Source organism: Camellia sinensis, chromosome 7 (assembly GCF_055761805.1).
Source record: "Camellia sinensis isolate YWXY chromosome 7, ASM5576180v1, whole genome shotgun sequence".
NCBI classification, from domain to species: Eukaryota; Viridiplantae; Streptophyta; class Magnoliopsida; order Ericales; family Theaceae; genus Camellia; species Camellia sinensis.
In genome coordinates, this window is record NC_138967.1 from 124,261,440 (window position 1) to 124,278,993 (window position 17,554).

General features: G+C 32.6%; 1 protein-coding gene across 30 annotated transcripts; it reads right to left on the minus strand.

Annotated features, from left to right (window-relative positions):
- Positions 1-1,949: 1,949 nt before the first annotated feature.
- On the minus strand, positions 1,950-9,020 carry LOC114301124 (uncharacterized). 30 transcript variants are annotated; one of them, XM_082879288.1, is made up of 11 exons: positions 8,042-9,020; positions 7,614-7,985; positions 7,481-7,533; positions 7,077-7,177; positions 6,417-6,537; positions 5,906-5,965; positions 5,680-5,726; positions 5,463-5,510; positions 4,804-4,966; positions 2,349-2,428; positions 1,950-2,154 (listed from the first exon to the last, which is right to left on the minus strand). In XM_082879288.1, coding segments are annotated over exons 5-11 (495 nt in total). In that variant the 5' UTR covers positions 6,419-6,537; positions 7,077-7,177; positions 7,481-7,533; positions 7,614-7,985; positions 8,042-9,020; the 3' UTR covers positions 1,950-2,059. The 30 variants fall into 30 exon arrangements, 9 of the variants coding, with proteins under 9 accessions (XP_082735414.1, XP_082735410.1, XP_082735413.1 ...); XR_014336001.1 differs by lacking the exon at positions 5,680-5,726 and adding an exon at positions 5,154-5,201 and having other exon boundaries at positions 2,349-3,719; positions 4,874-4,966; positions 5,423-5,510; positions 5,906-6,537; XR_014335988.1 differs by lacking the exon at positions 5,680-5,726 and adding an exon at positions 5,154-5,201 and having other exon boundaries at positions 2,349-3,719; positions 4,874-4,966; positions 5,423-5,510; positions 7,614-9,020.
- Positions 9,021-17,554: the final 8,534 nt, after the last annotated feature.

Consider the following 17,554-nt stretch of genomic DNA (forward strand, 5'->3'; position numbering starts at 1 on the left):
GAATTACAATTTTGCCCCTATTGATTTACTTTGAAAAATGTGAGAATAGGGATAAAATTGTCATTTTAATTACAAACATCATTTCAACACATTTTTCAATACACCAACTCAAATAAAAACCTATCCCATCTTCCCAAACACAAAAACTAAAATAGCCTACTAAAATAGTCAAAAAGCCAAAAAGCCTCTAAAATAGCCACTTCCCAAACGAGGCCTATATCTCCAATTGTTATCATTGTTGGGTGGTCAAGAAGGTCCGGTGCTTCGGGTCCTTATCATTTTGTATATTTTGCATTACTTCATCAATGAGAATATTTTGTCATATGAAATTATGTAAGGCCATTGATGTTGCAATTAAGGGAACTTGTACTCTCCAAAAATTGTATTTCATCATGTTTCTCAAGATGCCCCACCTTGATTTCTACGTACCATCGCAAAGTCTTAAATGACATTTGTTACAAATAATTATTTATTATAAAAATTATATATGCATTTGTTACAACAAAAATATCAATTGCAAGAACTTAACAAATTTTTTTTAGATGAAAAATAACATAAAATTAACAAATTAATTTAAAGATGTAAAAAAAATATCAACCTATATTTTCATATATATATATACCCATACATCTCATAAAAATAAAAAAATTCTTACTACAACAATTTATCTATATATTGCAACTAAAACAAATTTGAAAAATTAGAGATGAGAAGCTTAGAGACCGAACAACCTTATCAACACACAATGTTCAGCAAAATCTCTACAAATAAAACACCTAAACAATAACCCATGACAAGTAATGAGACTACGAATTTTTACGTAGCTGTGAACTAACCAAAGAAATGGTTCCCCCTTTTGAATTCTTATCAAAACACAAGTTGCGAGACAAGCCGATCTCTCTCTAGTGTATAGGAACATTGTTGAGGGTTTTATTGCGAAGTAAATAGACTTTATTGTGCACTCAATGAGAAATATGTTTAGATTGTCCTACGATTTAAGGGTTGCCGGTTTCAAATTCAACAGCTGATTTTGGATTATTACGTATACAAAACGTGAAAACTAAGGATGCAGTAACAAACATGACCCTACGAGGTGCCCACTTCAAGCAAGAAGCAATGCCTATGTGGCTGTCGTAGATTGCCACCTATGCATCGACGATAGAGTAGTGTATAGTTATGCAAATAATTATTCTCATGTTCAAACAAAACTCTTTTCATTATCCACCATGTATAGTTATGCCATTTTTAAAATTATATGTAGAAGCTAGTAGTGTTTTTGGGTGATGAAACATGTATAGATACAAATAGTTCGAGAACGAAGTACCTTCATAAACTTACCCAAATTAAATCTGTTTGAATTTTTAAATATTCAATTAATTGGTTGTTAACTTAGGATTGTTGGTAGCAAAAAGTAACTTGAAGACTCAAATTTGGCCTGCCAACAAGCTCTAACTTTAAAGGACTCATCATCATGCATAAACTAGAAGTCTACAATACAACTACTAATAGATTCAATATGTAGCAAACTCTCAACTAAAAAAAATCATTTTTTGTGACTGCTGGATGCTGCCACAAATAACAAAAATGCAGTCACAAAAAATCTTTTGCGACGATCATGTAACGGCAAATAGGGAATGCAAATGTGGGGTGGAAAATACTTTTGCGACCGCAAAACAGTAGTCACAAATTATTTGCAATAACCTAACCTACTCATGAATGTTTTGCCGTCGCAAAAAAAAAAAAAAAAAAAAAAAAACTATAATGTTTTAGCGACCATCTTGTTACCATAGTACAAAAAAAAAAAAAAAAAATAATAATAATAAAAATAAATGCCTACAATGTTTTATCAACCTATGTTCACATACATAATATACAATAAATGTAAAGAGTTGTTTGTAAAAATTCTAACATTCATGCATTATTTTTCATCTCTTCCCTTAATAATATTCTTTTTCTTCAGAAAAAAAAAAAATTTGCATACAAAATATAAACTTCCATACATGCAAAACAAATATCTATCAACCATCCTTAAATGTATTTATACAAAGTACTAACAAATTCAAGTCCTCAAAAAAAATAAAAAATAAAAAAACAATCTCAATTTAGCTTCCAATATTACTTGCGCAATCATATCTACTATTCTCTTAGCAACACCTGCAAAAACAAATTATATTGTCATTAAGGTTTGTTAAGTCGAAATACAGCCAAAGGCCATTGTTATCTAACTCATAACCTAATAACCATTCAAATTTTGAATTCGTAAAAAACAATGAGAGAGTATCTGTGGGAACAATTGTTAAGGGTCATATTTAAATAAGACTACAGCATGGAAAGACTAGAAACATTACTTTCTTTTGGACCATGGAATTCCACATTGAATTCACTAATCCCATCATTTATTGGCTCCACAGCATAGTCACTCATCATCCTAAAGCACAATAACACAGCATATCAGTCATAACATTAAAAAAATGTCAGGATCCACAAATTTGATTTCATTTGAGATTGCAGTTGAAAAAACAAGAAAAAAGGCCTTGTTTGGTTTGATTTTGGAAGATAAATTTTCAAAAATATTTTTGAAAAAAGAGTTTAGAAATTTTTTTAATTTGTTTGATTGTATATTTTGAAAATAGTTTGAGTATGGGAGTTTAGGATAATTTGATATTTTGTTATAGTTGAGTAGATGTGTCTAAGAAAAAAAGTAATTGAGAAGGAGAGAAAAAAGAGAAAAAGCGATTGATTGATGTGTAAGAGATAAAAAATGATTTTGAAATTTTTTTTCCAAAATCACTAAACCAAAAAAAATTTTGAAAAATTTAAAATTTGTTTCTCAAAACCAAACCAAACAAGGCCGAAGTATCCAAATTTCCAAAAGGCAAACTGAAAAGCCAAAGTGTAGATGAAGCCAATACACTACTAGCTATAACTATAGAATTTTGGATATATGTAACAGAGATGTACATAGGATTTTTGTTTTGTGTATGAAGCGAAAGACTTTTGTTACATTTATTTATAACTATGGCATAAATTATGTTAGCAAAGCAGAAAAGTAAAAAGCAACAAGCCCAAAACAAAAGCAGCATATTACTCGATATCTCTCCATTGGTTTGGCACGATGAATATAAGTGCACTTATTTAGATAAATATATTTATTTGGATCACATCACCTCTATATTTTTCTACACATCTTTTCATAAAAAGTCAAAAAATATATTTATTTAGATCATCCAAAATAACAAAATATTTATGCATTTACCACCCTGCCAAATTCAGAACAAAAGAAAACAGATGTAAACACATGAAAGTTCAATTTCCAATGGGTAGGTCCACAAAAAAAAAAAAAAAAAAAAAGTTTTTTTTTTTTTTTTTTTTTTTTTTTTTTTAGAAAGTGAACTACTAGAATGTGCGGCAAGATCAAAATATGGTATGCAGCAACTTGGGAGAAGTAAACAACATACATATCACAAATTGATATGTAGAAACTTTAGAAAATAAATCAACATAAATATTACAAATCAGTATGCAGTAACTTTAGGGAAGAAATCAACATAATATCACAAATCAGTATGCAGTAACTTCAGAGAAGAAATACATAAATATTACTAATCTTATAAGTCTGTAAAATGCTTGACACCAAAAGGGCCCAACTATTGCAGGATATAGCTCTGAAATTCACTTCTAGAAAAGCCTTCATCATCCCCAACTTCGTTTCCTAGTGCCTAGATTAAGACCATTATCCATTTATATAAATATGGTCCTTACTATAACTCATAACTAATATAACCAATTGTCATACAAGTCCAAAAATGAATATGCACTAAAAATATATCATTTTTCTTATAAAATATTTTTTGTGAACTGATTCATATCTGTCTAAGTGAAAACAATTATTAGTGTTTCCACTGAAAATTCTTAGCATATAAATTCTGCAAGAGTTTCGATCCTAACAGAAGAATTAATCATCAGTACCAACTCAAATTCTAGAACTACTTTCAAAATAAAAGAATTCAAGTTTTGGGAGCGTATTCTATCATTCAATTAACAAACATATGTTAATCCTTTAGAGCCAACTGTTTGTGATAATTCTCTTTCCAGTCTAATTCCACTAGAACTAGGAAACCTTAGGAATTTGCAGTATATAGACTTTGGGAATACTCCCTTGAATGGAAGAATACCTGGCATATACAACTGCACTACTTTGTTAGAACTCAGCCTCATCCTTAACAATCTCACTGTACAATCCAGTCAAACATCGGTGATTTAGTTAATCTTCACCATTCTGCCACCATCGACCAAATTCCCACCCACCCTCTCTCTCTCTCTCTCTCTCATTGTAAAAGAAACTAAACTACTTGAGCTCAACTTATGTTTAGCTCGTTAATTTTTCAAGTCAAGCTTGAACAAGATACTACTTAGCTCAATAAGATTAAATGCATAATAATAATAATAACACCAAACTATTTGAGCTCAGCTCATTATGGTTCAATTAAAGTTCAATTGCGATCTACTCAAAAGGAAAAAAAATCTAGGTTGAACACATTTTGAAGCACTTTTACAGTCATATCTTTTGCTCCTCAAACAGAGGAGCAAAAGAAATCATAAACCAAGAAAATAGTGCCTCAAATCAATAATGAATGTATCCTCACATCTTGCAACCAGAATCCAAAACAAATAAACAAATACAGGCTCATGAGACGAACAAACAGATAGATAGATAAAGATGTTTTATATTCTCATGTATGGAGAGAGAGAGAGAGAGAAACAATTCAAGTGGTAAAATGAAGCAAACACTAAACTATTAACCTTTTCAAGTTAAGGCTACTACAACTTTTTGTATCCACAGTTAAATAGAAGACCATAATTAGTATAATACCTGTACATAGGAAGTCTCGGTTAGTAAACTTGTCTAGCCAAAAAAAAAGTGTTGCAATGGGTGCATAAGGAAAAAAATCCCCAGAAATGGTTCCTGCCAAATAAGCGGCGAAGGGTCATTTCTCTACAACTACTCTTACATTTCCACAGAATATTACACATTTGACCACCAAGTTGGTCATCTAAATTTAAAAAATAAAAAATAAAAATCCAAACTGATAAACATCAAACAGAGTTCTACAAAATATGTCAAAGATAAACAACAAATAATCTTGTCCTACCATACTTGTTGCTTGTGTTTAAGGCATGTAACATTGACTTCTGCAATCCTAAAAAATTTACAAATAAAAGTTTAATCATCAAATGTTAGTTTCAAGAAGCAAGTATTGTATTATTGATCAACATAATACTTCAAAAATATGTGTGGGTGTGGGTGTGTGCGTGAGAGAGAGAGAGAGAGAGAGAGAGAGAGAGTATACATACACATGTCAAAAATTAAAATGCATTAAAAATTAAAAAACGTGTTATTTCTATTTCCGATGAAAAAGACCTTAAGCGAGCTATTTTCCGCAGAGGATAAAATCATGAACTTCTTAATTCAAGAAATGAACTTCCACGAAATATCTCATTCATATCCCCTACAAAACAATATTAACTAAAATCTCAAAAGAAAAATGAAACGAAAAATGCCAATTCAAAAACAATCAAAGAGCAATATCTCTAACTAAGTAACATTATACACCACTAAAAACAGACTATACAGTACAATTGCACATATGTGTTTCATCAAACTGCATTAAAATGTACCTCTCTGTTTGTTCCTCAACAATAACCTTGTTCCCAAAATGTTTGAATTGCAACAATATTATACAAATCACCATAAACAACATAGTGAGCAACAAACATGTCATTCGAATGCATTGTTACTAAATCGATCTCCACAGAGCATTTTTCTATCATTTTAACTTGTTTTCACTCCAATTCAATTTGCAATGGTGAATATAACAAATTCTTCTCAATAACAATCCAATACCTCAAATTCACCAAATGCCTGTAGTCTATCCAAAATCTGCCCCATTGGAGCTGAAAAATCCTATAGCAAATCAGCCTATTAGAATCGATTCGACAAGATGTTCTATACAACAGTTGATTCTTGCATGTTTGGTTTTTAGATTATATATCTATATTTGTATATATATGCAATGTGAGCAACAAGAACAGAACCTCGGGGAGAGAGAGAGAGAGAGCGTTTAAGCATGCTTGGCCAGGGCAAATATAAATAAAAGAAAATAGGAGAAATAAATGGGGGCAAATATAAATTGGGCAAATATAAAGCCCACTCATAAACTGGACCTTTTACCACCCCTGACTTGCTTCCCATAATGCTATTGCAAATATATTTTTTGCCATGGCCAAACAGACAATTGCAAAAAAAAAAAAAAAAAGACGCAAAAAGTCAATTTTCTAGTAGTGCTCTTAAGGAAAAAACAATGCCAACTACTAAGGGATTCAATATGTAGCAGACTCTATGGAAAAAACAATACATTCTCTTCTGTGTAGTCCTCTCATGGTCCCATTTGCCATTCAGCACACCACCAATGACTTCCTCGAACGCTTTTCCTTTAACTACATCCTACAATTTTATTCATTAAAAAAAACAGCATCCTGCAATTCCAAATAAGGAAAACTCATAAATAAGACAAATTCTAGAGAAAGTTTGTAGAAAAATACACCTAATGAAGTAGCCCTCGTTACAATATTGTCCCCAAAAGGACACTATCAAAAACAGTCTTCTATAACTTCCTAACCTTCTTTTGTTTTTCATGTTCTCAGCTCATTCCCATCATAAGCTCTGCCACAGAGCTCTAGATATCTGACAAAGTTGAATGTTTTCATGCTATGTTTTGATCAATGATCATTGATGAATTGTAATGCCAAAGTGTAACACTAATGCAATCATACATGTACCAAAATGAATGGTTATTTAATATGCCATGTGGGGCCAAAGAGTGCCACGTGCCAATTTATGTCAATAATTTGGACGGCAGTTGGGAATTGAGCCAAATTGGGAATGATCATATAGTTTAGAGACCAAATTGGAAAAAATAAACTTTAAGGGCCAAGGTAAGAATTCAATAATACTTTACGAGGACAAAAAATAATTGTATATATAGAGAGAGAAAGAGAGAGGAAGAGAGAGAAACCTGAGCAGAAGAAAGCACTTATGGTGAAAAGCGAACATATCATTGACTACTGTAAACTGCAGAAAACTTTCCCTTTTCCAATCTCACATGATAAACCCCACCTAGAAGCATGGAAAACTTACACAGTTCAATCCGTTAAACTTTGGCTTGCTCTAAACATTGGCCTATGGAAACATCTCAAGTATAATAATGTGCAAATTTGTAACAATACATTAATGATATAGATAAGATGATTCAAAAAATCACTTTCATTCTAGTAGCTCAGAAAGCATAATCATTATAGTAGATGTTTCAATTGTAGTAAAAGAGAAAAAACATGATAGGCAAAAAATATGAGCAAATAAACACCACTAAAGATCAAATAAGTTAAAGATTTTAAAAGTACAATAGGAAAGGTATAATACGTGATTCCGATATGAATAGAAGTCATTGCAACCTAAAATTGTAATATCAAGACCTGCATGAATAATCCAGTTGAGACATTAGATATTTACAATTACTTAATTTTAATAAGAAAGATGAAGCATCAAACATTACCTTGTAAAAGTAGTTGTGTAACAAATCCTTTTTATCCTTTTCCAATGTCGCAAGGGCTGCTCCTACAGCATATTGCGCTGCATATTCTAGAAAGGGGTTTCTTGATTCACACAGATTTTAAGCCAACACTGATAAGCATCACCTCAAGCCAATATATCATTTATTTTCCCCATTATTTGAATTTAGCTATTAAGACGAGAGAAACCACTAAAAATAATTCTTCTTCAGAAGACACAAATGTGGATTGCTTGGTAGCTGCTCTTCTTGCCGTGGCTAGTCCCACAGAAGACACAAATCCTCTTGAACTTGGATTGCTTCATTTCATTCTCTCTACATCACTCGTCCTAGTTGCAATATCAATAGAAATTCAAGCTATATGTAAAAAATCTTTGCAGAACATCAGGGAAAGTTTTCGTCATACTTTCAACCTAAAATGTGAATTTAGGACCTATTTATAAGTCCAAAAATTATGTTCTATATTTAATTGAAACAACCTTCAAGATTCTACCTTGGCTTTATTACCGCTTATTACACTTTACAAGGTCAAATGAATTATATATGGCCAACATATATATATAGTCTATTCACAAGTTTTGTATGAACCAGCCAAAGACCATTCACAATCTAAAACTTCAATGATCTATAAAATGGTATATTAAATTTTATGAAATTTGTAGTTTCATTTGAAGATATCACTGCAACTAGATTTATTGTGGAAGCAAGAAGAATTTTATTATTATTATTATTATTATTATTATTGTCGTCGTCGTCGTCGTCAGTGATATTTATATTAATATTTTATTTTTGTTTAACTACACCTAGGTAGGAATAAATTCTCTATTGCATGAAGGTAAAGTAAAAGCTATCATTCTATATGGATTGCATCCAGAGAGTAAGGTCACTAATTAAGATTGAGGCAAAGGAAAATGAAAACACACAAGTATATCAAAATTTTCCTTTTCTTTTCTTGTTTTCCCCAATTTATAAGCAACCAAACAGTGCGTAAAAGGAAGCCGTGCACCAGATTCGATTCCTCAAGAGATACTGAAATTAATAGTACCTGTGAGAGATTCAAAGCAGATAAAGAAAAGAAAAATAGCAGTAGAAGGATTCAAAGAAGATTCAATTACTCCTTCAACTGAATTCAGTTTCATACAAAACTAGGGCCAAAATTTTTATTTTTCTTCCAGAATTGATAAGATGCTTTCAAACCAGAAAGAGCGAAAGCTGCCCCGGAGGCTCGAGGCGCGGCAGAGGATTCGTTGACGGACGGTGATACTTAACATTTTTTTTTGGGTCTTTTTTAAGCAGTGAAAAAAGGGTCATGTGGTATGGCCTCAAAACAAGCAGGTGCAGTGCGGCCATGGAAAGCTAGGTTCTCTGTGGTATTATATTTTTGTGGGTGTGTTTGGGGGGTATTTTTAGAATTCACTATTTATATATTTTCAAAAAGAAATTTATGTATAAGTTTTAATAAGTGGATTTATTATCAAATATGTTTTGTAATAATTAATGTATTTTTTAAAAAATATTTGAAAAAATATCACTAATTGTTAATTTTCAACTTCAAATTGAAATTTTTTTACAAAAAAATGTTACTAATTATAAGTTTTAGCGACAGTTTAAAAAAAAAATCACAAAAAAGTCACTAATTTAACTTTTAGTTATAATTTAGAAAATTCATTACGAACTAATTGTCAGTTTTTAGCAACATACATAAAAAATTGTAACAAAAAATTATTTTTAGTGACGAGTTTAGGAGGACTACTTTCAATTGGACTTAAGTCTCGTTTGGAAATAGACTATTTTAGTAATTTTTTGATTTTTTGGCTAAAATATGAGATAAAAATTAGTATGTTTGAGATGACTTCTTAATTTTTTACGAAAAGATGTACGAAGAGTAAAGAGAAAAAAGAATTTTTGATTTTTTTTATATATATAATTTGTTGGTTTTTTGGTTTTTTTTTTAATGACTTTTTGACTTTTAAGCTAAAAAGTGATATTCCCAAACAAGGCTTTACTGAGAATAAAATTTAACTATTAGAATTTATTGATAGTTTATCTTTAAACGACTATTTGGCTAAGATGGTGGCCGATTTATATGGATAGTTGACTTGTTTTTTTGGATAGATTAGATGTAAAACAAATTCAACATTGTCAGCTTCTCAGATCTACCTATTAATTAATATGTGATAAAAAAATAAGATTAAAATTTGATGTGATCGAACACTCAACATCTCGGGTCAAATACAAAGTGACTTATAGAATACTACTTCTACCATATGTTAATTAATAAGTAAAAGAATACATTACGCTGTCGTAATTATGTATCTATTATTAGGGGCGGAGGGAAAGAAGGGTTAGGAGGGGTCTTGGCCCTGCTATTTTGCTAGGATAGGTGTGTGATTATATGATGTATGTGTTGCTTAATTGCATTTAGCCCTCTCAAACTTTTTATTTTTATTTTTACTTATCTACTTTATTTTGTAGAATAGTTATGAGTTTTTGTAATATTAATACAAATTATTATAATTATGTTACGAATGGATGCACCAAGAAAAAAAAAAAAGAGTTTTAGTTACAAATTATTAAGGTTATTGAAAAATCTAGAAATCCCCTAGATATTGATTTGTGATTATGTATCAATTTTAAGCAGTAAATAACAATCACAATCAAACAATCAAGACAAATCGACACAACGATTTTACGTGAAAAAATCACAATTGGAGCGCCTTCAATTGTGATAAAAAATCACGAGCAAAAGTCACAAAACAATCTATTAAGAAGACATAAAAGAATTACACAAGTGTACTCTTAATTACCTAGCGAATCCACGCCTAAATCGAACCGACCTCTATGTGCCTCTTCCAGCCCCCTATTCACCTCAGAATTGTCTTGCCCAACGTTGAATCCACAACGCCGATGTCAAATCACGACGATGAGCCACTCCGGAATCCAACAAAGCTTCAGGCTCGAATTCCACGGAATCTACCGAAGAACAACACTCTCTTTTGTATTGAACAAAACAAATAATCCTTTGATGTATATTTTCCAAACCATGAGTGAAACTCAAACAAACATCAAAGAACCTAGCCAAGAAGCTCCAGATATAAACCCTAATATCCAAGAAGCAGATCTGGAAGTCGTAACCCTAAAAACGGACTAAAACACATATTTATAGAAAATAGGGTCGCGATGCTCGCTCGAGCGAAGGAATTCTCGCTCGAATGAGGAGACTAAAACGCGTGTTTTTCAAGTGTCTTCGCTCGAGCCACCAAAGTCTCGCTCGAGCTAGAAATGCAACTTCTCAGTATTTTTACAGTCAGTGAAAACTTCTGAAACCAAGGATTCTTTGCTCGAGCGCACATTCCTTCACTCGAGCGACCAAACAACTTCGATTGTAATTTTGCTTTTGGCTTCGGGGGCGCTTCCTTTCGACCTCGCCTGGGGGCTGCCCGTGGACCCTCGTGAGCTGACCGAGTAGCTCGATCCCCGACATAGTCAACGAAGTGGCAAACATGAAAGCATTAACTCCTGAAACATCTTTGCAAGACACAATTTGGGTTGGATTCGCATCTAAAAACTCATAGCCTCACTAAAATAAAAGTGTGAATAAAAGTACAACTGAAAGGAGTTTTGTCAAACGGGATTGCTAAGAATAAAAACCTAACAGTTGTATAATGAACTATTATGATTATGTTATGAATATTAAAATATTACGTATTGTTATGGTGAAAAAAGTTATTAACTACTGTGATTTTGTTACCAATCATTGTAGTATAGTTTTGAAAGAATATACGGTATACATTTTTAAGAGTGTGTACCATAGTTTTGCTTGTTTGATTTCCTAAAAAAAAAAAATTCAAGTATTTTCATCTTTCATTCATTAGTATATGACAATTTTCAAATTTTGTATACATAGTGCGATATGTAATTCATTACCATTTATGTACTGTATAAAGTATGTAATATTACTTCTCATTTACATTTTTCCAATGGTAAATCACTGAAATTGAAATTCATGCAATATATTTTTGTAATTATTTTTTAGCTTGGTTTTAATAGTGATTTGTTGATTTTAGTCATCTAAATTGAACTTGATCTAACCGCTTATACTTTTCTTTTTTGGCCACTCTTACTACTATGACTTATCTCATATGATGGGATAAACTGTTTCATATAGTACTTTCTTTTTTGGCTACTCTTACCTAATGACTTATCTCATGAATGGGACCAACAGTTTTTTAGGTTGAAACTTGGATAAATTCAACCGGGTTGAAGTCTAGGTGTTCAATTTCATTCTAAAGCATACAGAGATTTGTCTAAATTCGATCCAAACTGATCTCTTGCCTTAACTGACTAGTCTAAGCCCAAGTCACTACAATATAATTTAAGAGAAATATTACATCAATAGAGGACATTTTATTTCAAATTTTACCCCTTCTTTTAACCTATCCATTCAAATCTTTTTTTATCTGTTTAGTTTTTTAAACTTACTGTCAAAATTATTAACCTATATATCGAAAAAATCTATATGTCAAAATTATTCACCAAGATTATTTTTTTCCTATCTATTAATTTTTTTATCTGTTCAAATTTTTATCTTAATTTTTTTCTTATCTGTCCAAATTATAGTCCATCTGTTGGATTCGCAAGTTTATTTTCCCTATCTGTTGAAATTATTTTTTATCTATTCAATTATTTTTGAACCTATATCAACTTATTTGTTACAAAAATTGAACAAATTTGAGCCTTTTTGAACAGATTCAACGATAATGATTTACGATGATGATGAGGGCTCGTGAAGAACGAGTTCGGCGCCAAGCAGTACTGCATTAAGCCAAAGCTTTGATTTTGTTATTGAGGTTGTTGATACAGATCTAAATTCATGAAATCTTTACTTTTCTTCGTTAATTCTCTATTTGATTGCTTGAAATTAGATGAAAACAAGAGACTCGAGTCCTTTGAAATAGCCTTTGAGTCCCCAACACCATCACACAAATTTCACCAATTTACTTTTATCTTTCGTTTCTAAACAGATCATCACCATCATTGAACGATACAAATAGATATATATAGAGAGATGAGAGAGAGAGAGAGAGAGAGAGAGAAAGAGATGGATGTATATATATATATACATATACACAGATCAGTCCTTTGACTCCTCCTTCTATTGTCTCTCCAATACCTCTGTCACATCTTTTTCCACCTTCGTTGCAACGCTTAAAGCCATTTTTTGAGTACATTTTCGTATGATGTTAGGATTTTACAAGTCGTTTGTTTCCAAACTCACCAATCACGGTGACAATATTGTGATTTCACTTCTAATCGACTTTCTCTCTCTAGTATGATTTGCCTCTCCTCTATCAACTCTTCGATTGCCTTCAATCTCTTTTTCCCTTGCAGATTTGTCATTTCAGTGCCTTCTCACCATTTTCAGCTCACCGATTTCTGATATTTTCTAAATCTTTCATCTTAGTTTGGTAAAACCCTAGCTCTTGATTTTGTATACAAATTTTATTTTAAATAGAGGTGTACGATAAGTATATATATATATATATATAGGGGTAGTTTGGTCATTTTGCCTAAGCATGTCCTTATGACTTTTGGACAAACAAAATTCAAATTTAGATTTATGGGCCAAGCACTCATAATTGAATTCAACTAGGGAAAACTAATTAGCTAGTATTATGTAGGAAATTTACCCATAAATCCCATCTTGAGAAATGGTGATCCATTTAGTTCTAAGGATTTTCTTATAGACCAATTAGTCCTATTGATTTTGGAAAGGTGGATTTAATATATTTTTTGAAAATTAGGTTTACGATTATGCCCTTATTTTCATTACGTTTCATTGTTTTTTCTTTTGTGCTGAAAAGGTAAGATACACAACTTATTATTTTGTGGAATTCAATTGAGTGAATCTAATGGTACAAATGCCTTGCACACATTAAAAAAAAAAAAGTAGTCACTATACAAGTTCACATTGTTTCCCATTAAACATGCTCTCTCTCTCTCTCTCTCTTTCTCTCTCTCTCTCTATATATATATATATATATAACATTTTGTATATCCACATTGATATCCATTGAGCATAAAATCTTCAGATATGAAAATAATTTTGGGGTGGGGTGTGGGTATTCAAATTTGGGGTAGACTTGATATGAAATGGCTTGAAATATGAACTTTTCAAACATTTCAAAAAGAGTGTAAAAACCCCTTAGTAAGCTTTGGAAAAATGTGTAATTTCAAACTATGGGGATTTGAGTCATTTATTTTGTGGAATTCATTTGAGTAAATCTAGTGGCACAAATGTCTTGCGCGCGCACACACACACACACAAAAAAAAAAAACAATCAAACAATGTGACACTATACAAATCCACATCGTTCCATATTAAACATGCTATAAAAAAAAAAAATGCAACATTGTGTACATCCGCATTGGGAATGGCTCTCCTCCATACTTTATTTTTTGGGCTCCATTCTAAGCCACATTAATAATCTAAACTGTTCATCTCGTAATCCCATTCAAAAAATTAGTTTCATCCGATATCACTAGATATATGAATAAATTGCATCTCGTTTTTTAAAATTGACAATAATTGTGAGTTTAAACTTAAACCTTTCATTCAATAAAAAAATTCAAAAAAAAAAAGTGATTTGTTTATGTGTTCATCAATATCCGATGAATTTAATTTTTTTGCATAGACAGTTTTTACTATGAGATTTACAAGACGAATGGTTTAGATTATCATTGCGGGCCTAGAATGGAGCCCAAAAAATGAAGTATGGAGAAGTATGGAGGATAAGACTATCAAGGGGAGCCATACCAAATTTTCATCGAGCATAAAATCTTCTGATATGGAAATCTTTTTGGGGGGTGGGGTAGGTATTAAAATATTTAGAGTGGATTCTGATATGAAAATCTTTTTGACTTGGAATGACTTAAAATGTAGGATTTTTCAAACATTCCAAAATGAGTAGAAAAATTCCTTAGTAAGCTTTGGGTAAATGTGTAATTTCTAACTGTGTGGATTTCAGTTATTTATGGGTATTAACTAGCATCTATGTGTGTAATGTCACGCCCTCAAAATAATACATAAAACCCATCATTCCTGACATGCATTGATATAAGAGAAATAAACATCTTTCCATTTATCAGAGTAATCGATTACAAAAGTATTACATGTTGACAACAAAAGTAAATGCCCTAGGGGTTTACAACTTTCCAAGCCAACACTTGGTCACAAAATAGAGTGCTAACTCAATTACACTTTAAGCCCTCGGCTTGAATTTACATGTAATACAACAAAATATAACACAAAAAGTCTGTCAGCCTCTAGCCTCCCAAGCTACGTCTTTGGAGGTGGCATACCATCTGTACCTGAAAATGATGTCCTATAAAGGTGAGCCACAGCCCAGTAGAAATACACTGAACCAACTATAAGCAATGACTAAAATTATAGTATTTAGTAGATGGTCAACACTTATAAACCATTCTATATCATATTACAGTCCCATGACAATCGTGTCCATGTTACATTTCACTTTACTTTACTTATCAACTCATTTAATAAACATGGCTCAGAACCTGGCCAGATAATTTAAATGAGATTACATCTCATATTAATAGAACATCCATTTCAATTGGGATAACAACTCATATTAAACACTTCTTACTTCACAATAGATACACATAATTACTGTATCAATCTCAAACAAAACACTTCCATACTTCATATATGATATACAGATTTGCTATATCAATACTTCAATAGATACACATATTGTTGTATCAATGGAGTACATCCCCTATCTCCTCCCAAACAATGTCCAGTTTAGGAGTCCATCCCCTATCATTCCCTAAACAGTGGAGTACATCCCCTATCTCCTCCCACACAACACGATGTATATAAACACATATCATATACAAGATCAATCAATACATAAATTTGATGTATTATTCCAACCGCCATATTCGATGACATATTCAATTTATTAGTTTTAGTTCGCCTAATCATCATGCATTGTCTACAACAATCAAGACTATCCTCCACCGATAGCCCAAAGCAGTTATCTCTAAACAGAAAATAATTGCATCAAATGGATATAATATCAACATTTTCGTAGGTGAGTGATAAATTAATCCAACTATACCATTTAATCCCATAATTTCCCAATTTCAATATTCTCAACTCAATTTCACATTTCCCAAATTAATTATACAAATTAATTATTTATTACAATTAGGGCATTTCCTCCCTTTTTCCCACCATAGCCCTAAGGCTCAAAATTAACACTTTGACAACAATAATTCCATTTTCCAAACCTTACTTCCACATGGAGTTTAATATCATAAAACCCCTCCTTTATAAATTATCAACCAAACCCTAACTTTCTCAAAATTTACCCAACAACACCAACATATCACAATGCCCAAAATTAAAGACAAAGCTCATAAGATGGAGTAGGGTAGCCCTACCTCGAAATGAAGAGCTCAAATGGAGAGGATGACTAAAAACCAAAGTGCTCCAAATCCCCAAATTTTCAGATTAAAAGGAAGCCCTCGCGACCCTCTATCTTTCTTACAAAGAATTTAGGGTAGAATCTCACTAAAAATAGATGAAACCCTAGAGAGAAGGTGTGTAGAGAGAGAGAGAGAGAGCTCGAATCTAGGGTTTTGAAATTAAAAGAGATGAAAAAGTGAAGTGTTTACCCGCTGCTGTCTACTGATATAACACAGGCTCGCTCGAGCGAAGGATTGGTCGCTCGAGCGACCAGACACAAAGAACCCTCGCTCGAGCGAAGAAAGTCTCGCTGGAGCCAACAATTCGATGCTTCAAGTCTGCAACCCAGAAGCACGCTCGAGCGATAGATTGCTTGCTCGAGCGAAGAAACTCAAAACATACACCTCGCTCGCTCGAGCGAAGGAAATCTCGCTCGAGCCAAGAAATGCAACTCTCAGGTCCAGAACCAGACGCAGACGCAAGCTCGAGCGAAGAACTTCTCGCTCGAGCCACCAGATACAAAACTCAACTCTCGCTCGTGCGAACAAACCCTGGCTCGAGCGAAGGATCTAAAACAAAGAGCTCGCTCGAGCGACAAAGTGCTCCCTCGAGCGAAGATACCAAAATCTGGGCAGCAACCATTTGCTTTCAATCACACCCAACTTGTAACAAACTTGCCCAACACATCCTATAACTGATAAATAGGGAATTAAAGGATGACAACAAGATATATACAACAACAAGCTCCACGGAACCTAAGTCCGGATACAACAACCAAATGGGGAAAGACCGGGATCGCTATAACCTCCCTCCCTTAAAGAATTTCGTCCTCGAAATTAGACACAAGTGTTCAAAAGTATGTTTTCTTCAATACTCAACAACATTACAATTTTAAATTTCACAACTTGACCCATTACCGGTCATTCCATCTTTATTCAAGAGGCATTTCACAGTACATACGACAACATGCATTATCAACATGTATTTCTTTCAAATCCAACAATTTCCATTATACAAGATTCACAATTTCATATCATATTCAATATTCATGATATATTTCCATTTCTACAACACATTCAACATATACAATGTCATAATAAACTTCCATTTCGAGGCAAGTTCTACAGTATTTCCATAAACTCAAAACATATACTATGTCTTACAACTTAAGATACATTCAATGCTCTTAAAGTTTAACAATACAACAAAATATACAACATATGCTCAAACATCCACAAATAGATCCAGATATTTCTCTCGAATCTCCAAATTACGTTCCCAAGTGGCGTCCTCCACTCCGTGATGTTTCCACAAAACTTTCACCAAGGGGATGGTCTTGCCTCGCAAGACTTGATCCTGCCTATCCAAGACCCGAACCGGTCTCTCCTCATACGAGGCACCCTCGTCAACCTCTAAGTTGGTCCAATCCAAT